Source organism: Lipophrys pholis (genome assembly GCF_963383615.2).
Source record: "Lipophrys pholis genome assembly, chromosome: 2".
Classification (NCBI taxonomy): domain Eukaryota; kingdom Metazoa; phylum Chordata; class Actinopteri; order Blenniiformes; family Blenniidae; genus Lipophrys; species Lipophrys pholis.
The window spans coordinates 37611045-37636284 of record NC_137636.1 but is presented as its reverse complement, the minus strand read 5'-3'; the positions used below and the strand labels follow the sequence as shown (position 1 = coordinate 37636284).

The window sequence follows — 25240 nt, the reverse complement described above, 5'->3', positions numbered from 1 at the left end:
AAAAAAACTAAAAGTTGTGGTCGGTGCGTACAACTGACAGCAGTTCAGCAAACATCCATGAATTTTCCAGAATATTTTGGGGGTCTAAAAACGACTGAAAGCAGAACTCTTGAATCCCCATTCAGTAAGAACGACATATATTCAAAGGAGATAAAAATCACCAAACATTATTTCTTTGAAATACTGAAATATTAAAATAAAGATGGCAGCAACTCCACCACCTTTCCTGCAAGTACGACACTTATTGAAATAAACAAAGTCTTGTGGTGTACTTTCAGTGAGAATAGTATTACTGTTACCATCATTTAACCACGTTTCACGAAGAAATAGAAAGTCCAAGTGATGTGTCACAATAATATAACCCCAACCCTAACCCTAATAACAAGAGCTCATTTTAAAGACTTTACTACAGACACTGGTAGACTCTTTGGATGACGTGTTATAGTATTCAAATTATTATCTCTATTAAGCTTTTTGTTTCTCTTTAACAATTTTACCTGTGTTACCTGTAACCACAGGAATTAAAGAAGCTTAAAGGTTCAGTGGGACATGGATAAGATTATAGGTGGTATAGGTGGAAGCACCGGCCAGCTCAGTAGGTAGAGCATGAGACTCTCAATCTCAAGTATCAATAGTTCTAAAAATGTTTCTGCAACGTATTGGGAGTTCTAGAATGGATGTAGAGTTCTAGGATGTATTGAGAGTTCTACAATGTATTGGGAGTTCTAGAATGTATGTAGAGTTCTAGAATGTATCGAGAGTTCTGAAAACAGCTCCACATTCTGTCCATGTGCTGGAATGTGAGGAAGTGATACAATGTGAAGTGGTTTCCAGAACAGAAGAGGAACATTCAGGGTGTCACAGTTCTAGAACGAGAGGTTGTTTGCATGCGTGAGTGTTCTACAACTTGAGATGGTTCTACATTGTGTCAGACATTTAGAATTTGTCAAACCCCCAGACTGGGTCAAAGTTCTGGAGCTTGTTAAAGTCCCAGACTAGAGTGTGTTGGAACTCCAGAATGTGAGTTTTAAGAAATGTTACATTATCTTGAACTACCCTGAGATGGAATTGTTCGATATCAAGTGTCTAAATAAATAAGTTCCTTAAACAGAGTCCATCTGAAATCACATGATTTAAAGAGGCTGGAACAAACAGCTGCTTTTCATCCTGGCTGATTTAACTATGATGTTAAAACTTTTCAATTAAAAATAGAAATGAAATGTGATCTTACTCATGATCAAATACCACAATATATAATTACATGGATGTAATGTCTCCTGTTTTCCACAGGGTGGTGCTAAATGAAAGTCATCCAAGTACTCTAAAGGAACCGTGAGGTCAGAACACTTGAAGCGAGTGTTGTTTAGATTTTAAAGTATTACAGTAATGCTTCAGACTGCTGGCTCATAGATACACATAGTCACGTGTAATTTAAATGTTTTCCACGATAACATTCTATCTCATTATCGAGAAATAAGATCAGAGAAATCCAGTCCTTAAATTATGTCTGTTTTAATGAAAGGTAACTGGAAAAGAGTATTGTAAGGAGTGCTGCAGCTCTACATTTACACAATGTTGGTCTGTGAACAATGGGAATTCCTTATACTTGATATTTTGAAATGATTGTTTTGTAATTGAGTTTTTCGTGTATTTCTGGGGCGTTTAGAATCGATTATAACCTCATTTTGTACTTTTCTCATGCCTCCTTCCTTATGCACAACTTATTTCATTATACATCTGTTCCTACATTCAACAGTGGTGACCTGGGGCGCTCATCAATGGATAAAGTCTATTCTATTCTCTTCTCTTCTCTTCTCGTCTCGTCTCTTCTCTTCTCTTCTCTTCTATTCTATTCTATTTACCAGAGGAAAGTTGATTCAGAGCAGTAACAGTAAAATGTTTGTTTTCTATTGGGACGTAGTGGAATACAAAGGAGAAACAAATGTAAGTAAAGTATCTAAGAGTACACAATCAGAATCCTTTTTAAAGCTTTGAAGTTCAATTGTCAGTAGAAGTTTTACAAGAACTTTTTAAAAGTTTAGCTCAGTCTCCTCCTCCAACAGTTTTTCTCTGTTCAAACATTCAGTTTCATTTCACTTTGAACTTTTATTAACTTTGAAGAAGTTTTTTTTTCTTACATTTTCTTGCAGTTTCGACGCTGCTCAACCCCCTACACACACACACACACACACACACACACACACACACACACACACACACACACACACACACACACACACACACACACACACACACACACACACACACACACACACACACACACACACACACGGTCCCTCTCTATTTTGGTGTTTCCTCGCGCTGCCAAGCCTCTGACGTAATGCTACGCTGGTAATGATTAGCATGTGGAAACGAGCCGCGCGACGTCAAGGGGGCCGACACGCGCCCCGGAAGACACTCGGTCCTGCCTTCACATTAAAGTGCACGTCAGTCTGAATCAGCGAGTGAATATATTTGTTTATAACTTGATAACTGCATTGAAAAAGAGCAAAGTGACCAAAGGACATAAAGATGAAGACGTCATATACATTTTCTTTACAAAGCGAAAGATTGAACTCGACCAACAACAGTAACACAAAGAAACAAATACACAGAGTGAACAAATTAACATTTTATTTGCCGTCAGTAGCCCAAGTATTCAAGAGTACTATCTGTGGCAGCTGGACTCAGCACGAGGGCACAAAACAGGATCATTCTGCTGCTCAGATGTGTGATTTGTCCCCTCTGCCTCAGTCTCTTCAATAAAAAGTACAAAAACATTTTGTATGTTCAAGTAAACAGTAACAATATCAAGAGACACTCGGAGATACTCAGTTTCAGGGTGTTTTTTTGATCTGGTGCCCTTTCAGCTTGAACATTTTCAAACTTTCATTCACCAGTTTTTCACCACAAAAGATGGATTCAGTTGTAATTTTGACCATCACTTCAATGAAGCCACATTCCATGTGACACTCTTTTTTTGTCTTTTTGACAGGTTCATCTTTTTGTTTTGCCTGACGTGTCACCATTTGTTATTCACTTTTAAATACTTTAAATTGTTTAAAAAAAAAAAAAGTGTTTTTAAGAAAAGTATACTTTTATTACCTGCGCTTTAACTGAATAGTCTTGTGACATAAGTGAATTAAATGTAGATTAACTCAGTTCCCTGTCCACACGAGCAAAAACAATCGTGTCATCCTGTCACGGTAAAGAAAACATTACATCCACACGTCACAATGAATACAACGGTCCAGCAGAGCTTCTACTTGGAACAACACACACCACTGTCCCTTTAAATTCAGAAAAACAGAACCGATTTTTTTTTTTATGAATTTTTTCTCATAATTATGAGATAACTGTCAATAATTGAGAAAACCAGTGTTGATTTTTTTTTTTCATATGAATGCAATACGCTTCCGTAGGAACCCGTTTAAAATTAAACCAACAAAACATTTTCTGACTCCTAAAACGCCGCGCTGTGTGGAGCCTTTAACTTTTATTGCGAAAGCCGCCGCCGGAAGTGGCCAGACGTGTCACGTCCGACTTGACGGCTGTGTTTTAGAGCCGAGGAGCGGTCTGCTGGGAGAGACACACGAAAAGTTAGTCAAGATGGCAAATCCCTCCGACCCGGAGTGAAGGGGCGCCGCCGACCCGCCGCCCGACCGGAGCCGAGCCGAGCCGAGCCGAGCCCGGCGAGGAGAACCGCGCCGACAGGTAGGAACCAACTCTTCCCCCGATATTCACACATTAACACTCAACTTCAGAGCCTTTCTACACAATCCAATTCCCTCACACACTCATTGCTCTTCAGACCCTTTTCATTTACCCGCGATTCAGATTGAGTTATTTATTTATTTAAGATTTTTATCTTTCGGTGTCGGTGCCGTCCCGCCAACCGCGTCCCGCTCCGCCGGTTTCCCGGTGGGAAAGTTAGAGAAGGAAGGGGCCGAGAAACGCGGTTCTATTTGTTCCCTTTCTTTTTCTCACACTACCGGCGGTGACCGGCGGCGACCGGCGGCGTGCTGATGAAGCACAGTGACCGTTTTAGACGGTGGTGAAGGCTCAGTCACCCCCCGCACCCGGAGACTCCTGCTGCTGCCGCTCCCCCCGGCTGGAGGTCGCCCCTCTCGGCCGGTCCCCGGCTGGAGGCGGACGTCCAGCGGCCTGCCGGTAACATTAAGTGTCTGCTGCCGAGCAGCCGGAGTCTGTAACCGGCGTCTCTCTGGAAAATTCCGGGATGCAGCGCCAGACGCACCGGCAGCTGTATTTTTAGGAATGGGTGGATACCAGAAAGGAAAATTCTTTATTTCTGTCTCGGTGGTGAAATGCCACAAGCCCGTGCTCAGAGGCGACCAGGCGACCTGTAAGTGCAAGTGTGAGTTTTATGATTGTGATCTTTGTATATTAAGGGGGGGGGGGGGGGGGGGGGGGGGGGGTGAAAAGTGGCCCATTGCAGCAGATCACATCCTGCAGAGACTCCGAGGCTTTCCTCTCTACTGTCAGTCTTTACACATGAGATGTTGTCTGTTCGTCCCCCCCCCCCCCCCCCCCCCCCCCCCCCCCCCTGTACCCTCCTCTAACGTCTGACATCCTCCTGCAGGCCTGAGAGGGATTCCCTGAAGAAAAAATGCCGCTGAAGCTGAAGTGACACTGCATGCTTGCAGAGAAAGAGCTGACTCATCATATATCAATCCCTGGGAGGGCGACGACACAGTAGCTCGTATCACTTGGTGCCTCGCTGGAAGAAAGAAGAACCTCATTATACCGACGGGGATTATCGAACCGGGGGAGGCAGTGTGGAAACCCCTCCAGCAGGAATACACCCAGCCTGACCACTGCCCTGCCGCCTCAGCCAATCACCACACAGCTACGAATGATGCTGCGTCACTTCGGCTGAACTTCACAGATCACCGCAGTCCACTGATTTCACCCGACAGCCACCGAGTCAGTCGGTCCCCGTCAGCCCGGCGCTCGCCGCCGCCGCCGGTCTGCCTCGGCCCCGCCTGGCGGATCATGATGTTCCGTGATCAGGTGGGCGTGCTGGCCAGCTGGTTCAAGGGATGGAACGAGTGCGAGCAGACGGTGGCTCTACTGTCGCTGCTGAAGAGGGTGAGCCGGACCCAGGCCCGCTTCCTGCAGCTGTGCCTGGAGCACTCCCTGGCCGAGTGCACGGAGCTGCAGGCGCTGGAGGGGGAGGCCAACAACCCAGGTAGGACGGCCTGCTGCTGCTACTGACACACGGTGGAGGTTCACAGGCTCTGACGGCCTGGAGGTACTGATCCGGTTGTTCCTGTCTCTTTGTCGTGGCTGGAAAGAACGACTGGCGTAGAGGAAAACACGTCATTCTCTCAATACTGTTTTACATGAATAGACCGAGACTCTGGGTGCTTCCTCACGGTCCCGCTTATCTCCTTTCCTGTTCTCTCGGGCTGGCTGGGCGGTTTGGCCTAACAAAACAAAACAAAAAGGTTCTCAAGAAAAATTCGAGTTTCAATTCGATTTTTAATTCTGTTTTCCTCAATGAACTTAAAAATGACAGCAGACATCGGATATATTGTCAATATATATTGTTGTGATTGTCCTCGGAGCTAAAATGTATATAAACAATCCCCAAAGAAAAAGTAAACGAGGCTCCGTCATTCAACAAATTCAAGCTTTAACCGGGTTTAAGTGCAAAAGCAACTACGGGAACCCACAAGAACAGGACTGGGAGAACGGAACGGGAGATATACCGAAGAACTGTGCAGAGAAAAAATCTTAGTTTGCAAAATAAAAAAAGTTTTTTAGTTACAAATTCAATTCGATTTTTTGCCCAGCCCTGCTGTCCGCCGAAGGAGACTTCCTAAAGGAGTTAAGGAAAGGAGTTAGGAGGCTTCCTAAAGGAGTCAAGGAAAGGTGTTAGGAGGCTTCCTAAAGGAGTCAAGGAAAGGAGTTAGGAGGCTTCCTAAAGGAGTTAAGGAAAGGTGTTAGGAGGCTTCCTAAAGGAGTTAGTGAAAGGTGTTAGGAGGCTTCCTAAAGGAGTTAGTGAAAGGTGTTAGGAGGCTTCCTAAAGGAGTTAAGGAAAGGAGTTAGGAGGCTTCCTAAAGGAGTTAAGGAAAGGTGTTAGGAGGCTTCCTAAAGGAGTTAATGAAAGGTGTTAATAGGCTTCCTAAAGGAGTTAGTGAAAGGTGTTAGGAGGCTTCCTAAAGGAGTTAAGGAAAGGTGTTAGGAGGCTTCCTAAAGGTGTTAATGAAAGGTGTTAGGAGGCTTCCTAAAGGAGTTAAGGAAAGGTGTTAGGATGCGTCCTAAAGGAGTTAAGGAAAGGTGTTAGGAGGCTTCCTAAAGGAGTTAAGGAAAGGTGTCAGGAGGCTTCCTAAAGGAGTTAAGGAAAGGTGTTAGGAGACGTCTTAAAGGAGTTAAGGAAAGGTGTTAGGAGGCTTCCTAAAGGAGTTAATGAAAGGTGTTAGGAGGCTTCCTAAAGGAGTTAAGGAAAGGTGTCAGGAGACTTCCTAAAGGAGTTAAGGAAAGGTGTTAGGAGGCTTCCTAAAGGAGTTAGTGAAAGGTGTTAGGAAGCTTCCTAAAGGAGTTAAGGAAAGGTGTTAGGAGGCTTCCTAAAGGAGTTAAGGAAAGGTGTTAGGAGGCTTCCTAAAGGAGTTAGTGAAAGGTGTTAGGAAGCTTCCTAAAGGAGTTAATGAAAGGTGTTAGGAGGCTTCCTAAAGGAGTTAAGGAAAGGTGTCAGGAGACTTCCTAAAGGAGTTAAGGAAAGGTGTTAGGAGGCTTCCTAAAGGAGTTAGTGGAAGGTGTTAGGAAGCTTCCTAAAGGAGTTAAGGAAAGGTGTTAGGAGGCTTCCTAAAGGAGTTAAGGAAAGGTGTCAGGAGACTTCCTAAAGGAGTTAAGGAAAGGTGTTAGGAGGCTTCCTAAAGGAGTTAGTGGAAGGTGTTAGGAAGCTTCCTAAAGGAGTTAGTGAAAGGTGCTAGGAGACTTCCTAAAGGAGTTAGGAAAGGCGATCATGTTGTTGTGACAGTCAGACCAAACTTCCACTAGGTGGCGTAATAATAATGTGACGGCGGTGAAGGTTAGTGACGTCTGTCGTGGTGAAACAAGTAGAAATGTATAAAGTAGTATAAAGGTGGTTCCTCTCACGTTCCTCTGAGGTTCTAACCTCTGATATAAAGTCAAATATCTCAGGTTTGAATGTAAATCAAAGGAAAAGAGGAACTAAAGGGAAACGGCTGCAGGTGAATAAAGAACCAATCAGAGTGAGAAGAGGCTGCACAGAAACTGGACTTTACTGTGTTGGTTCTACATCATCCAGAACATTCCTAGTTGGGATCTGGGTTCTAGATGATTTCAAGTTGTTCTAGGCAGATTATTGCTTTGGTAACTTACATGATCTGCTCCTTTTTCAGTCATCCTGAGTTTCCCTGAAGCTCCGATGAGTGGGTTCCTTTAAATGTTGTCGCATCAGTGGTTCCTAGGCTAAAGGAGGTTCTAAAGGAAGCATCAGTGGTTCCTAGGCTAAAGGAGGTTCTAAAGGAAGCATCAGTGGTTCCTAGGGTGAAAGAGGTTCTAAACAAAACATCAGTGGTTCCTAGGCTAAAGGAGGTTCTTAAGGACACATCAGTGGTTCCTAGGCTGAAGGAGGTTCTAAAGGTTCTAAAGGTCACAGCACAGGTCTGATGCGGATGAACTAGAAGGGAAAATTGGCTTTGAGTGACTTTTACTTTCAGAGTCCACTGCGTCAGAGCATCTCCGGGACTCTTTAGGGAAGTTCTCGATTTCCAGCGGTTTAAGGAAAGAAAGTTTGTTTATGGTCCGGTAGAAATCCCGCCTCACCGCAGGACTTCAACGTCTTGGTGCCAGATACCACAGCTCACCTCCACAAGTCTCTCCACAAATCTATTACCTCGCCTCCATCTCTGCAACAACATGGCGTATGACCTGCTCCAGGTGGAGCTGCAGACACTAGTGATGCTGGTCGTGTTAATAAGGCCACATGTTGATGTTTTTGATTACAAGAATTTTTTCATGCTCTGTGTCTTTCTGTTTTTGGTGTATTTCTGTGGCAGAGTCACAGCTCCCCCTATAGGCCTGGCATGTGTACTATCGTTTTGAGTCGTGGTTATAGTGATGCATGGTTGGAATATTTTTTTACCACGACGGGGAGAAAAAGAATTGTTTTTGCTTGTGTGGAAAACCTATGCCAGGCCCCCTGTAGGCCTGCCATATGTACTACATCGTTTTCAGTCATTTCTATGGTGCGGTGTGGATGGGGGAGAAAACTCAGAACAACGGGGAGAAAAAAGATCTGGTGTGGGCTGGGGCCTCAGACACTAATAGGTCATTATGTTATGAATAATCCGTATAGATAGATTACTGTGCATAAACTGACTGGATCCCACAACAGTCACTCCTGGTCTTATAAGCATTCCTCTCCACACTTCTTGAAGCTCATGATGAGGGATAAATAGCTGACGGGTCAGAACCGTGTTGCTCTGACCTGCAGCCGTCCAGCTGATTAGGGCTGAGCGAGGTCGGGCTCATGTGCAGCGTCAGCTCAGCTGGCACCAGGGCTCTGTCCGAGATGTCGCTCACTCACTCGGTCGGCCTGCTGGCCGTGGCGTTCCCTGGGCTGGTGTGGTGCCAAGGCATCCGGGGGGACTTCTGGCTGGGTTTTGTTGCATCAGACTGCAGCGTGGCCATGGAAACAAAATCCCTGGCAACGGACTGGGCTCATGAAAAATAGAAATGAAGAGCCGCTGCGATGGGGAGCGAGCGTCTCTGCGTACCTATGGCAACAGCTGCATGCAGTGACGCATCAGCTCGCTGCCGCCGGGGCGACACTGCGGCCCTGCCCGGCAGTGACGCCCACACGTTCTCCGGAGTTTCCATCGGGCTTTAGGCAGTTGCTCCAGTTAACGCGGGCTGTTTTCTTACTGTTGTGAGTTAAAACTGGAAACATCAAAGGGAATTCATATGTGACATTTACAGGCTTTATATCCAAACTCTGACTTGTTCAGACGGTCAGATCAAAGCTGGCTGGCGATACGGGGAAGTAGGGAAGCACTGATTCACATTTTTTTCACTTCCGATCCCGTTTGCTTTAATATTATTATCATTATTGTTGATTTTATATGAGGCTGTAATAAACTTCTCTCTACAGTAAAGTAAAGTATGAAATGTACTAATGTATACATGTATTCTCTCAAAAGACAACTTGAGGTTAGTGTCAGGACAGAAAAGGAAGCAGTACAAAGTATTTTTGTTCCATGTGGACAATGTGGGGGTCTATGTGACGTCATCATCTCATAATAAACTAGTTCTACCTTTAAAAGCTCAGAATGACTTTATTAATCCCTGAGGAAACTCTTGAGCAAGGCAGCAGCAACACAATGTTTCCAGCTCTAACGCAGCTCCAACCATTGGGACTATTTTCAGGGAGTTTAGCGTGGAGTAGGACGCAGCTTCACGGAGGTGTGAATCGCCTTCATGGTTTTGATGTCAGTGCTGTTCTCCTCGGAGAGCTGGAGTTTGAAAACGCTGACGTCTGGCTGCAGAGCGCCGCCTCGCTGTGCTACGGCTTTGCTAACATCCACGTTGCTACGTTGCTTTGCTAACATCCACGTTGCTGTGTTGCTTTGTGGTGTTTTCAGTGTAAAATCCCTCCAAACAGCAACATGTTGCCATGAAAAGTTGGATAGCACAGTGCTACTTCCCTAGCCTGCTCGCTGGCTGCAAACTGTGGAATGGATTTCCTGACTCATTCCTCCTGGTCTCATTGAGACCCGCCTCCCTTCAGGAAATCCAGTCCACAGTTTGCAGCCAGCGAGCAGAGCAGCAACAGGGAAACACTGTGGAGTCATTTCAGTAACAGTGAAGCAGACGAGGATCATGGACCAGAAATCTCTGCAGGTTGGATCGGGAACTTCGGATCCGTGAATTATGTTGATATCGGAACCCGATACGATCCAGGATCGGATCGGCCCCATCCCTACGGGGAAGCAAGGGAGAAAGAACGGAGACATACTTTAACTGCTTTTCTTAAGACGACACTCTCATGTGAGAGTCAATACAAACAGACCTTCATGATATTTTAGTTCATTCATGCTCATTCATACATGAGCAACAAAGCATAGGTGAAGGAATGTGTGTTTAGTAGAGTTATTTTAATTAAATTTTTGTTTTGTTTCGTTTTGTTTATTCCTGTCGTCAATTTCAAGAGTGACCTGTTAAATCACATTTTCTCCCACCTCTGTCGGCTTGCGGTTGTTTTTTAATTGCTGACTCAGCAACGTAAGATGGAATCATTGGTGCTCTTGGAAGCTGTAGACTTCAGATCAGAACACATGCTGGTTTAGAAAAAAGGTGGTCTGGTTAGGTGATCCTTCTGGAATGCTGCGGTGGCTTGTTTGAGTACTTGTATGCACTGCAAGGCTGATATGTCAGTTGAGCGATTTATTAGGCCAGCAATGTTTTTTTTAATTTGGAGCACCGTCACCATCATGTCCAGTTAATTGGTATTGCAGAGGCTCTAAAGCCTAAACAAGATGAGGTGAAAACAGTTTTTATGGCTCCATTGCACATGTGTAAATACGAAACAATGTGTAATGAGGACTTTTTATTTGAAGAGGAGACAGGAAGTCGTTTCATTTTGCTGTCTGACTTTGTAATTGTAGTTATTTGGTTAAGCGTCCATGTTTATTATGCTGGACCTGTATTTTGTAGTTAAGCCGAAAGATGTTGCATCAAATATAGACGTTTATGTGAATGCAGATGACGTTGATCTTTCATGGCACGTTTCTGACGGACCTGCGTAAAATATTCTGCTTCAGCTGTATCCGTGTGCTTTTTTTTAAAAGACCTGGATGGACTGAACTGAAAAGTTTTCTTAACACAAGAAGACCATCAAATATCTGCTTCATACTGTTAATCATTCCAAAGAGAGTCAGACGGATAAAGAAGCTGAATGGTTATTGAGGGCAGTGTAATCTGACTCTGAGACACAGAGGAGACCTGCCAGCGGGGAAAGGGTTAATTTACAGCTGGAAGTCTTGGGCTGAGTGGAAAAGCGCAACTATTTGGAAAGCAGCGTACAAATGAATGGAATCCTCAGTGACCTACTTCTCGGCACGGCTCTGAGGCGGCCTTGTGTTTGGACTCAGAAAGTGAAGTGACTTTTTCTTGTGACTTCTGATCCAGCCCTCGTCAATGGGATCACTATTTCTCCGAATCACATGAAGCAGTGCATTACGCCAACCTCAGCCAATCACTGTACGTTGTCATGATTTTAGGTTTTTCAAGCGATGTGATTACCAGTAATTTCTCTCTTTGAATGGCTGAAAACTAATCATATACCCTCTGTAGAACTGTTAATGTTCACAATTCCAAACACATGATGATCTATTAAAATCACAAGCTTCTGATTGCCCTAACAAACGCAACTTTTACAAAACTCTTCAGTATTTGATTTTGCTGGCAGAACCGTTCGAGTGTCTGTTCAAGACGCTAAAGCCCAAGTATGATTGTGAATGAACACGTGACTGGCTGAATGAACACGTGACTGGCTGAATGAACACGTGACTGGCTGAATGAACACGTGACTGGCTGAATGAACCAATCCTGTTAAGTGGGTTGAAATGTCTGAAGTGGTAAAAATGTTATATCAGTGGAAACAATTTATCGATTCAATGATTTAAGAACTTGCGTTTTCTTTCTTGCTGAATCATGGTTGAACATTTAACCAGGAACGAATGTTCTCTTCCACATCCTGCTTCTACCTCCCGGCCTGGTTCTGGTTCTGGTTCTGGTTGCACTATGAGACTAACAAGAAAGAAGTGATTGCGGCTCCATGTCAGGTCAACATGTTGGTGATGATTCGGGTCGTTTTTATGAAAGTAAAGAAATTAGTGTAGCTCGCCCCTCTCTCACCATGCAGTGTGTATTGCATTAGTGTAGCTCGCCCCTCTCTCACCATGCAGTGTGTATTGCATTAGTGTAGCTCGCCCCTCTCTCACCATGCAGTGTGTATTGCATTAGTGTAGCTCGCCCCTCTCTCACCATGCAGTGTGTATTGCATGCAGTTAGCTGTAAGGGTTCATGCTCAGGCTGTGGCTCCGTTCATTCTCTTCAGGTGATTTTGAAGCTTCGTGGTCTTGAAGCCTGAAGCCCCGCCCACTAACAACGTCATTGGCTGATTGGCTGGTGCTGATTGAGGCTCTGCTTCACAGAACCGGAGCAAGTCGAACAAATACCAGCTTGTTAGCAGCTGAAGCTAACAAATAGTTAAGAATTAAAATTAGTTAGGTCGATTATTTACGAGTACGAGTTTGAAACTCAGTTTAGCAGCGAAAATGAAAGTAAGTAGTTGACGCGGTGAGGAACACTTTTTAAGAATCTCACTAATTTGAAGCTTTACTGGTGGTTGAGTGGTTAAGCCGCTGTCTTTGAAACATTATGACCTGGTTTTTAACCCCATCATTGATTATTATTTATTTTTTATTGAAATTTCTTTTTTTTGATCAGTTATTTCCAAGGCTCAACATTTTTTCGGAATCAACGCCTATGTCGTTGTTAAAATGTTGCGACTAAAAGGTTGTGCACCCACTTTACTTGGAATTCAGTGAAGTCACGAGACCCAAAATAAAATCTTGCCCCGCCAAGTGTTTACATCTAGAAACGCCACTGCGCCTGCTACATTTTTCATGTGACGACTAACTGATGTAGCTTCCTGTTTCTTCCTCCCTCACAAGGAGAACAAAACTTCTTTTGAGGCGACCTCCTGAGGGACAATATTGGATTAAGTTGTGAAGACTGGAACAGTGAGTAGAGCGCCATCTGAAGGATGACATGTGCACACACGACGTTCAGTTCAGTCTAAGGGGGCGGAGTCGCGCCGGGACAGTGGGCCTGGTGTTCAAAATGACGAGCTCCATTTTCATGTGGCGTAGGGCTGACCTGGCCTGCTGGGCTGTTTAGGCTGGAAGGACGTCAGGAGGGTTTGAGGTATTGAGTAGATGGTTGAACTTGTAGGAGAGGATTTATTTAAGGAGCCATACTATCCAGGTTTTCAAAACTTCCACATGGTCTCGTTGGTCCAGAAACGTTGGGATTAACCCATTCCTAAACATGCAAACAGAACCCAGATTAAGGCCCTGTTTACACGACAACATTTCACGTGACAACACCTAATCCGCTAAAACAAGAGGAGTGCGTTTCCACTGCAGCAGCGGACACAGAGACAACGATGTAGTTAGTCTGCCGGGCCACTGGAGGGCGCTGTTGCTTGATTTTGTAATGAAACTACACAGACGTGTTCAGAGAACAAAACACTATAAAGGTGAAGAAAATGGAGAGAACCTGACATCCGTATGGACTGATGACTCATCGGATGATATCAGGGAGAGTCTCAACTATTAAACTACTGATCTGGACCATAAAACTAGAATACTGACCGCGAGTCGTACCACTACACGGCCGCCATGTTTGTTTATCGTTGTTTGTCGTGGTGCCATCTGCCAGAGCAGAGCTGCCTAACTGTGGAATGAGTCAAAGGGAGGGCCTACCTTGATTGGGATTGGCTAAACCCCCGATGACACTATATAGGGTTTGATTTCTGATTGGCTGCTTGGAGCAACACACTTTTTAAAACCTGAAACAAGCCAGGGAGACAGAGGACAGACTGTCTTCACTTCTGGGACGTCAGTCCAGGTATGGGGACGATAAGTACTGATGGAAAATCTTTAGGAAGTGAATTTTCCATAATATGACCCTTTAAATTACAATTATGAAGTTCCATGTGGAAAATCCTATAGGTTCTTTAATTTTTTTCCTGTCTCTGCTGCCTGAATGCATTAAGGGAGAAAAGAATAACAAAAGACACGGCTTGTACAAACGACAAATATGACACATATGCTGTTTCCCAATTCGGGATCCTTCCCTTCGTGAGGTTGAATTCAAAGACCCATGATGTCGACAACCCCCCAATTCATGGCGCAAAGTAAATGGAACACTTTGTGAGGTTATTGCTGTCGTCCATATTTAGCTCCTGGCGCTCGGTTGCACAAAACGCAGCTGAACAAACATGATTCAAGGAAAAGAGGAACAAAATCTGTAGTGCCAGTATTCCCTTTCTGAATGACTTACCAATAATTGGTCATGTATGTCATAACCGTGGTGCAATGTGACATATCTCAAACATCTCAAACAAAAGTAAAAAAAGAGTTTAGGGAGTTTTTAATTCTTCACAGTATTATGCAGATTAAACCACGGTTACTAGGCAATGCAGCTTTGAGGCCCAGAATCTGCACCACTGTCTCAAACTGCCCTTTTTTCCCCCTTAAAAGTGTTTTTATACAGTTTAGCCCTTTGGCTTCACAGCGAGAAGACTTTTTTTGGGTTTTTTAAATTGTGGGCTTTTCTGTGGAGTTTGCATGTTCTCCCTCAGGCTATGTGGGATCCTCCTGTAATCCAGAGACACGCTTGTTGGATCAGATGGTGAGTTAAGAATTCAAAAATGACCCCAACTGCATACTGAGATGTGTCAGGAGAACCTCAAGGTCACACCAACACTTTGACCAAATGATCAACCTGGTAAAACACTTTTCTTCACACCTGAGTGGTGTACCACATCGTGTCTGATTTATAGGGGAAGTGACTATATTTCAGAATAAAGGAATCTGACCTACAGTGTTAAAAAAATAAAAGGACTTATATATACTTTTCATTCATGCTTCCAGCACTAGTTCTCCATCTAATATTGCCAGTTGAGAAGGTTTGGAGGATGACTGACATGGAGGGAAAGTCTGTGTTGTATAATGGCGAGTATTACTCAGTGAATTCCTGTTGCACTCTGTGCCTAAACTAGGTCTGATGAAAACCTGGACTGGAAACCGGCATTCCTAGCCGAGGCGGTGAACGGTTCCTGTGTTGGGGAGACTGTCTAGGAATGTGGGCACGTTGGAGCGCGGTGGAGTCGGGCGCTCGGCGAACAGGGGCTTTTCCAGCGCAGGGGGAAAAAGACACGGTGGAAAAGGAAAAGTGATTCCACCCTCAGTGGAGCGAAGGTCTCCTGAGTGCACCGTGGTATGGAGGAGGAGGAGGAGGAGGAGGGATGGGTGGGGCAAAATAGGGAAAAGATGAAGACTCAGGAATACGGGTGCCAGTTACAGCCGAATGCCATTCAGCCGATTCCCTGCCTGATCCGGTGGATGTGTGCCACACTTCCTGGAAAGTTATTCTGGAATTCAGGAAAAGTTGAGAACTGACACGGTACTGGCTGTGTGATCCTGTCAACGAGAGAGGGAGAGAGAGGGAGGGAGAGAGAGAGGGAGGGAGAGAGGGAGAGAGAGGGAGAGAGAGGGAGAGAGGGAGAGAGGGAGAGAGAGAGAGAGAGAGAGAGAGAGAGAGAGAGAGAGCTCACCCACGCATGAGCAAACAGTTTATTTCTGGAAGTTGATGGTGTGTTCTGTGAACTCGTACTGAACCTCAGGAATGGGGACAGACAACCTGCCAGAACGACCAGAGGGGAAAACGAAATAAAGCTCGTCTTTTTTACCCCCGGCCTCCTCCTCTGCAAAGGCTTTTTCTTTTTCACTAGATTCCAGGTGTGTGTGTGTGTGTGTGAGAGAGAGGGACAACAAGGCGCTGGTCTGAACCCTCTGCTCTCAGGCCGAGCTGCCGGTAGAAGCTGCCGGTAGAAGCTGCCGGTAGAAGCTGCTGGAAGCCTGACACCCGCCAGCCTCTTGATATGATCAGCGACAGACGCAGACGGTGTCACTGATAGCAGGGATTATGCAACGAAACGCTTCATAAATCCTGGAGGTTTTAGTTTCTCTCTGAACTCTTGTGTACTTCTTTCTAACTTTGATCCCAGCTTTACTTTCCCCTGCATGTTGGATTACTGCGGTGTGTGTGTGTGTTTACACCCGGCCTCACACTGAACACACACTAGTATGTTGGAGAAGCCAGTCTTCCAGGAGCAATGAACGGTGTGGAAATGACACAAACTTTTTTCTAGTATTTTTTGGGGGGGGGTCAAAACTTTTAATTTATGAACTGAAAAATGCCGGAATTTTGCTTTCATGTCGGATTTTATTCTAAACTATATAAAGACATGACAGATATATAAGACAAGGTATCCATGGAATACATTCAGCCTGAATGCACAGGGCAAAAGATTGACTGAAGGCAAACTGACTGGTTTGGCTTTAAATCTGAAACTTTAAAACATTCAGTCCAAATATTCAGCAAACTCACAAATATGCCGACACTAACGACGATGGTAACATGGACTCCTCCTGCACCGGGCATTTTCACCACTTCATCTGCCTCACAGCAGTTCACGCTGTATCCCGTCACTGCGTTTACGTTACACTCACACCAATGGAGAGCAGGTTCAGCATGTTGGTTAGTGAGGTCGTGTTCACACGACAACGTTTCACATGAAAACACACCGCTTGTGCGGAAACACTGAAAATGATGCAGTTAGCATGCCAGGCCACTAGTTGGTGCTGATGATAGGTGTTGTAATGAAACCACACACACACACACACACACACACAGCAGAGAACAATGAGCTCTAAACACTGGGAGAACACAGACATTCTAGTAGACAGACCACCAAGTTGGATTGTTATTACGGTGACTGTCAAAATAAAACTACCAAGTTGGATTGTTATTACGGTGACTGTCAAAATAAAACTACCAAGTTGGATTGTTATCACGGTGACTGTCAAAATAAAACCACCAAGTTGGATTGTTTTTACGGTGACTGTCAAAATAAAACTACCTAGTTGGATTGTTATCACGGTGACTGTCAAAATAAAACCACCAAGTTGGATTGTTTTTATGGTGACTGTCAAAATAAAACCAAGTTGGATTGTTATTACGGTGACTGTCAAAATAAAACCAAGTTGGATTGTTATTACGGTGACTGTCAAAATAAAACCACCAAGTTGGATCGTTATTACGGTGACTGTCAAAATAAAACCACCAAGTTGGATTGTTATTACGGTGACTGTCAAAATAAAACCACCAAGTTGGATTGTTATCACGGTGACTGTCAAAATAAAACCAAGTTGGATTGTTTTTATGGTGACTGTCAAAATAAAACCACCAAGTTGGATTGTTATTACGGCGACTGTCAAAATAAAACTACTAAGTCCCAGAAGAAAATGGACTGGGAGTCATGACCCCTGTGCAGAAGGAGTATTTACTACGGTCGTGGTGCTCATGCGCAGCAGCAACGCTTCATAAAAGTCAAATTTTCCTCCATTTACACGGAGTCTGAGTTGGAGTGTTTTTGAAAAGTTCCTCCTTGGAAGTTGCCTTAAAAAAATAATAATTGCGTTCTCCATGGACCATCCAAAACGCAGCTAAAGTTTGTGTTACTGAAGTCACGTAGTTGCTAGATTGAGCTGTTAACAAAAACGTAATGTTTTTGTTTGAGGCACCTTGATGATCAGTTTAAAAGATTGCTTTCTGTCACTCCTTTAAAAGGTGTTCGGACAGATTTAAACCCTGTAGCTACGTCATGAATAAATGAACAGGAGCAGTTTAACTAACGTACAACCAACAAATCAGCTTTGAAAAACTTGCATCCTGGATTTTCCTCACAAGATGGGGTTCCTTCAAGACAAGTGGAATATTGAGTTCCAACTAAACTGAACTGATCGTGCCGATTTTAACACAATCCATTTTTCATGTTGGAAATAAAAAAAGATCCATGCTGGATACCAGAAGAAGTGAATGAAATACCCTGTGAAACGAGGTCTGTTTGAGCCCCAAGTGTTTCATGTTCTGAGTAAAAAGGGTTTCAAAGTAAAAGGGGTGTGTTCCAGATTTTCACTGGCCAATCGTGCTGAATGAGGCTTTCACACCCCCGGTGGTTCGAGAGGCAGCGCCTCACAAGGCTGCACATTAATGTAGGAAGAATTAGGAAACGCGGCTGCAGTACGAGACATTTGACGATGTTGAACAGTGAAGGAGGAAAAGTATTCCAAGAACCATCTCCTGGAAACCAACGCACACAAAATGAATGATGTTATGAAAACAGTCGTTTAGGAACAACATGAAACCTGAAGGCCTTCACATGCTCTCCGCAAGGCTCGTCTCCAGACTGCACAGGTGGGAGGGGCCACAGGATGGCATCCATACTACACTGGGTTCAATAAAGTGTGTGTGTGTGTGTGTGTGTGTGTGTGTGTGTGTGTGTGTGTGTGTGTGTGTGTGTGTGTGTGTGTGTGTGTGTGTGTGTGTGTGTGTGTGTGTGTGTGTGTGTGTGTGTGTGTGTTGGCGGGGTGAGAACAGGTGAGGGATACCAGTCTGTCTCTGAGATGAACCAGCAGTCTGGTCCAGACCAGACATGGAGGCGTGTAAGGTTTCCCCATATAGCCCAGACCCTCCGCCCGGCCCGGTTCTCCAGCAGCTGGCTGGGCTGGACGCTGCACTTCTTGTGTGAGGAGCCTGTTTCAGCTCCGGGAGCCGCCCAGTCCCGACTGCACAGGCCAGCAAGTCTGTACAGACGAGGCAGCGCACACGAAATAGCACAAGTGTGACTTGTGCGCTGCAGGCAACCGGTCAGTATCGTGTCTGATGGTCGTAGGCGGTGGGTACCGTTAACTAACACTCAGGACCAACATTTTACACTAAAACCACTCCTCTCAATGAAGCTTCAGTTTGTCTCCTGTTTCCTTGACAGACTTTAAATGTGAAACTTTTGGTAGCAATTAATTTAAATGACCATGCTAAGGTGATGCCGCTCTTGTAATTTAAGAGCTATAAGTGTGACGTTCACCTTGATGTGGAGGTGAAATTTAGACTTTTGGTCTGATAAGCAACCACTGACTTATAACAGTATTTTTAAGTTAATATAGTATGTCTGGTTAATGATTTAAGCTGATTGTTATAATAGAGAGTCTGGAACCTAATAAGATGTGTCAAGCAGTTTTGCCACAGTTACCTTGAAAACGTAATGGGCTAGTTACTTTACTGACTACTTCTTTTTAAAACTGACTAGGTTAGATTACAAGTTGCTTTTTTGGTTAATTTCAATAGCTTTCGACAACCCCCCCCTCGTTTTGCCAAAAAGGGGCGGGGCTTTTTACTCAGGAAAATTACAAAAATAGTGTAACGTTTGTGCCGGGATCGGATTGAAAGAAGTTTGTTGGTTCAGATTTTTTTTTTGTGTTTCCCGAACACATCGTTACTGCGAGTTGGCCTGTGATTGGCTGAGAGTGGAGAAGGGGGCGGGTCGTGTATGTGTGCGTGCGTCCGTCCGTCCCCGGTTGGAGGAGCGGCTCAGCTCTGTTCAGTAAAATATTGGCTTTACAGACACGAAACGTTCTATGAGATGCTACAGTAGCAATGCTACAATAGTAATGCTACAATAATAACGCTACAATAGTAATGGTACAATAGTAACGCTACAATAGTAATGCTACAATAGTAATGCTACAATAATAACGCTACAATAGTAATGCTACAATAGCAACGCTACAATAGTAATGCTTCAATAGTAATGCTACAATAATAACGCTACAATAGTAGCAATGCTAGACTAGTAGTAACACTACAATAGTACAGTACAATAGTAACGCTACAATAGTAATGCTACAATAAATAGTAATGCTACAATAGTAACGCTACAATAGTAGCAATGCTAGACTAGTAGTAACGCAACAATAGTAATGCTACAATAGTAATGCTACAATAGTAATGCTACAATAGTAGCAATGCTAGACTAGTAGTAACACTACAATAGTAATGCTACAGTTGTAACGCTGGTTTGGAAATAATAATGTGTTTGATTACTCTGAATAAAGTGTTAATCTGAGAGTAATGTGTTACTAATTTAACTGTTACCGGCATCACTGGTGTCAAGTAGCACCCAAAAAGTAAAGGCAGTGAAGGAAACTGAAAGTCTTAAGGAGCCGTCGTTGGCAGATGTGGTCAAACCTTTTGACGTCCTAGCAGGTGCAGCTTGAAAGTTTTATTTGAGTCTTTGCCGGCCGCATCTCTCGTCCATGTAACGTTGTTGAAAGAATCTGGGGAGGTCTGAATGTGCAGAGTTTGCTGTTTGAAAAATGATTCCTGGCAGAGACGGTTTAGTCGTCCAGTCCAGCATCTGAAGCCAAACTCTTGTTGTGGGCCTCCAGTCCTCCAGCTGATCGTCCTCTCCATCGCCACATGGAGGGACGCTGACAGCGGGACACAGCGAGGCGCCACGGCCACACTCGTTCTCTTTGAATCGTTTGATACGCCGTTGGCGGCGACAGATGGAGTGACATCAGCAGAACCCGTCACTGCGACAGTCCCATGGCAACGGTTGCTGTGACGACCATACAAGAGCAGTCTTTGAGTCGCCGGTGGCTGGAAATGACTTCATCCAGGACGCAAAGCTCAAAATCCAAGCTCATCAAGACCCGGTGTCACTGTGAAGAACAATCAGTACCTGCTCATGAATAATCTGTCATCCTGGCAAGGTTCCTCATGTACTGAGATGTTACGCTTATTTTCAGATTAGACACAGAGATGATTTTTAATGGTTTTTGAAGCTTCCTCTGCCTCACAGCAAAACTACAAACTAGGGACGTCCCGATCACACTTTTTGGCCCCCGATACAGATCCGATTTTTCAGAATTGAGTATTGACCGATACCGATACTTTCCTGATCCAATACTTACATTGCTATTGCAAATATACTCAATAGTCTATTTCTGGAGCAACTAGGATGTCTGAAGCTAAAAGCACTATTGGCAGAAGCTTTGTTTAGCTAGAAATTATTGTAAAACCCACTTATTGAATCAAAATTCTTTTCAGAATGACTTAAGAACTTATTTAAAATTTATTCAGTCATTACAACAACAAACCAATTACACTCTGCAGTCTTGTATCTCTTATTTATATTAACTTAAACAATTTCACCTGGATTTTGTGGCAATTTTATTATTATTTTTTTTTAATGAAACCCAGTGAATCAGTTTGACTAAACATATAAACTATCAAAAACTACAACATAAACAGTATTCAGTAAAAACCAATCAGATTCAAAGTGTCTTTGGCTGGTTGGGTTGAAAATAAATCCTAAAAAAAGTGCAAATACAATAATAAAAATAAATAAATAAATCTTAAACATAAAAGCTTTTAGGCTCCAATGTAACTTCTTTGTGTATTAAATTCCAGTTTACCTTAAAGCAGTATGAGAGGTTTGACCTGAATGTCACTAAACATTTACATTTCAATGTGAATTATAAACACTTCATTCTACTTCAAAGTGGTAAAACCTGTTTGACAAAAGTACTCTGAAACTAGCGTAACCTTCTGGGTTATTTTTTCACCATATTGCTCCCCTGTGGGTACTTATCTTTTATTTTAAAATCCTTTATTTTAAAGCTTTTTCTTTAGTTGTTGTTGTAAACTGAGGGAACATCCACACGATGAAGAAACAATCTTTGTTCTCCCTGGCCTTCTCCCAAAGAACCTCCGTCCACACCTCACTATGAACACGGCTCAACACGAGGCTTCAGGGCATGTAGTACACATGCCAGGCCTTTAGGGGCACTGTGACTCACCAAACACAACAAAAACGCAGAAGAAGACAGACCACATAGAAATTTAGAGGTAGACTCCTGCACATAAACACATAAAGCACTATATATAACTAGTTTTATAGGTCTATGGCCCCGCTCCGCCTCCTTCTAGCTTCTGCAGCTCCACCCGAGCTTCTAGTCCCTGATTGTTGTGGTTATTAGGTGACGTAGAGGACCACGGTGGGGAGAGGAGGGGGGCGATTACGTCATCTTTTTTCCACGGATGATTGTCTTTGCCGACTTTGCCGTCCACACCCCGGGGGGTTGGACGGCACGAGCCGGGGTTTTAGAATTTACCCGCTCTGGGAACCGTGTTCCAGAAACCCGTCTTCGGGCTCCTAAACACGCCTCATGTGGATGAGAGGCTAAACGAGCCAAAAACCGCTCGTTTAGGTTAACATGTTTCCTGGTGTGGACGGCCCCCGAGCGTACTCCACTGCATGTTTTCTTTTTAGATGTCTTATCAAATTAGTTGTGTTGAACGAAGCTCTGTTGCTCCACCTCTCGGGACTGTGGTGAAGCTCTGGTGCTCCACCTCTCGGGACTGTGGTGAAGCTCTGGTGCTCCACCTCTCGGGACTGTGGTGAAGCTCTGGTGCTCCACCTCTCGGGACTGTGGTGAAGCTCTGGTGCTCCGCCTCTCAGGACTGTGGTGAAGCTCTGGTGCTCCACCTCTCGGGACTGTGACGAAGCAAATAGTACAACTGGCCTCTGGACTGGTTTGGTTATGAACCTTAAAATACCTCCAGACTGCTGACATTTTATCCTCTGAATGGCTTCAGGCTGCTAATGTCAGTTTACGACAGGTCGCACACGAGGCTCGCTTTACGGCAGCTGACGGGAAAAAGTATTTAATTTCTTTAGATCGGCGGGGTGATCGGCTGGATTCCCGATCACTCACAAATCACCAATATCAGCCCCGATCCAATATCTACCGATCGGATCGGGACATCCCTACTACAAACCACATAAAGTTTGTATGTTTAAGTTTCAAAACCTGTGAGAGAAACTTCTTCTTTCTTTATGCATTGAAATATGTTGAAGTTTGTGTAAAGCAAAGTCGCTGATTCGTCTCTGATTAGAAAAAAGCTAGACCCGCTAAATATCCCCGACTTTTTAAAAAGTGTTTTTATTTGGTCTGATAAAAAAAAAAGAAAGCCTGTGACGATCGAGGCAGGCCGTGGTCACTGCTCTATGTGTGAAGAGATAAAACAATAGATTAAATAAGTAAAGAAAAGAGAGTGAAGGATAAGCTGGCCTCTCGAGCAGTGGATCTCCACTGCTGGGGGATCAGGACCTGCCATCAACTTGAAATGACAAGTCGCGACCCAAATGTTTTTTTTCAACGTCTCAAATTTATTGATTAAAAAAAACAAAAACGTTTTAGTGCAAACCTTTAAACCTGCATAGAGATATCAAATAATAAAGCATGACAACTCATAAACAAGCAGCAATCCATAAAGGGCATTCACAACAATAAAATTGCTTTGCTTGTAACATACTTCAAGTACAACAGACATGTTAAAAGCCTCAGGTAGCTTTTTTAAAAATGTATTAACTAAAAGTGCTATTCAAAACATAAACTTGATTTTCTTGTGACAACTCATTATATAAATTGTAAAGTAAGTGCTCAAATCAGAACAACATAAAACAAGAAAGAACATCGTGCTTTGAGACAAATAACGCCGGTTCTTAATGGAAAGCTGTTTACAAGAGTCTCAGTATCTGACAAAGCAACTCCTGGTCGTGCTGAATGTCCCGTTTATTTAGGTATTTTGTCTTCAGCTGCACGAGTCCTGAGACGCCACAGTCACAGAGGGAGGTGGTGCTGCATGGCTGGAGGAGTTTTACTGCCCGACAAGCAACGGAAGGATACTCTCTCATCACAACGTTGCACCAAAACTGGGAAAGGCTCACCTCTGTGAATTTCTTTTTGAGCGTGTGGTCACAGGATAGCGCCACAAGCTGACATTCTTTGTTGCTAGGCAACAAGACGCTTTCAGTGTTGATTCCAAACGGGTGGCGCACCCAGTCTGTCTCAGTCTCTTTCTCGGGGAAGTAGTCATTGAACCGCTCGAAAAGTTGATTCAGATGTTCATAATTGTCTTTTTCCCCGCCGTGTCCAATTGCTGTCCCTCGTAGCAAGCACTGGGATACATGTCCAGTGGTTTGTTTAAACATGGCTTCTCCACAGAGAGACCTTCTTTTTGAAAGCATCAATTTTATCACGTTGTTCAAGTATGTTGTGCCTCTTCCTTGCACAGACGCATTCAACGTGTTCCAATGTCCATACATATCAGCAAGGTGTGCAACTTGTGCGAGCCACACTTTGTTATTAAACACGTCAGGAAGAGGCGAGTTGTTCTGGGCGAGAAATGCAGCCATTTCAGCTCGTAGTTCATAAGAACGGGACAATACCTGTCCCCTGGAGCCGACGTCCTTCAGCATGATACAGCACTTGTAGATGGTCACTTCCAAGCTCGTGGCTGATTTTTGGAAAACATTGGCTGTTCTTTGCACTCGGCTTGACGTAGTTTCCCCACTTGAATTACATCTTTGAACGTCTCGTGAAGTACGGGTCCCGTGTCTTCTGATGCCAAGGCCTCCCGATGCAAAAAACAATGGTTCCAGGTTGCACTGGGAGCCTTCTCCAGTTATTCTCTTCACAACTCCCGAGTTTTTCCCTGTCATAGTTGCTTCTCCATCAGTTGTGTCGCCAACACACGTCCCAGCTTGAGTCCAGGGAGCTCAGGTACAGGTACAGGTACAGGTACAGGTACAGGTACAGGTCCTCAGAACTAAAAATGTCCTCAGTTGTAGTTGTATGTAGATCTGTTGTGCATAAAAACTGCTCTTGAAAGTCCCCGTCCCACACATGCCTCACGTAAATGTAAAGCTGTCTTGCTTGAGATGTCTGTGGATTCGTCCATTTATGTGGCAAAAGGACTGCTTTTCTGAGGTGGAGCGGTGGTCTGTCGTTTGATATCATGTGACATGTCATGCAGGTACACTACACGTTTACGACCTCCTGAGGCCCTGAGGCCCCGTGACCCACTGCTCTAGACAATAGATTTATTAACTTTGAGTAAAAAGAATTGGGAATTATGGTTTATTTGCTATTACCTGTGACTTAAGCAGACTTTATACAAGAGCTATGCATTAGCCAGCATCTGCCAACGCAGCAGGAATCCCAACACAAGCCGATCGGCGGTCTGATTGTTTATTAACCTTTGAGGGGAACATCAGGTCTGCAACAAGGAAAATAAAAGTATGTTGCACGGTCTAATAGGGGATCAAACATGCAGAACTGAGGTTCAATGAGCTCTGATGTTCCATTAAATTCTAGGAACTATAACTGAATGCCTGAACCTTCAAGCTCTCTTCTTTTCTCACACGACCTGATGATGTCAGAGGGAGCAGCATATGGATGGACGCAGTAATGAAGTGCGTCCGTCACAGAAGAAAGACACTAAAAAATTCCTCCCAGAATCTGATTCCCCTCAATAAATCAACAAATGAAAGTTTTTTGTTTTGTTCAGTTTTTTTCTAAAAACTAGTATGTTGTTCTAACTTGTGATTATTGACTTTAAGGAGCTGTAATCCAACGCAGCGCCATGCCAGAGCTGTCTGAATGCACTCAGCGCAAAGCTTTAGGTTTTATTTTATATACTTGCT

At 44.0% G+C, this 25240-nt stretch overlaps 1 protein-coding gene across 6 annotated transcripts in view; it reads left to right on the top strand.

Moving 5' to 3' along the window:
* The first annotated feature begins 3560 nt into the window (after positions 1–3560).
* The window catches only part of samd4a (sterile alpha motif domain containing 4A), an 85778-nt gene continuing 64098 nt past the window's right edge, over positions 3561–25240 (top strand). For 5 of the 6 annotated variants that reach the window (XM_080492854.1, XM_080492853.1, XM_080492852.1 and 2 more), the window contains exons 1-2: positions 3588–3714; positions 4601–5209. In XM_080492854.1, the coding sequence (XP_080348980.1) occupies positions 5014–5209 (196 nt within the window). In that variant the 5' untranslated portion in view covers positions 3588–3714; positions 4601–5013. Of the gene's footprint in view, positions 3715–4600; positions 5210–25240 lie in introns of all 6 variants that reach the window. The other variant, XM_080492850.1, reaches the window with a different exon arrangement.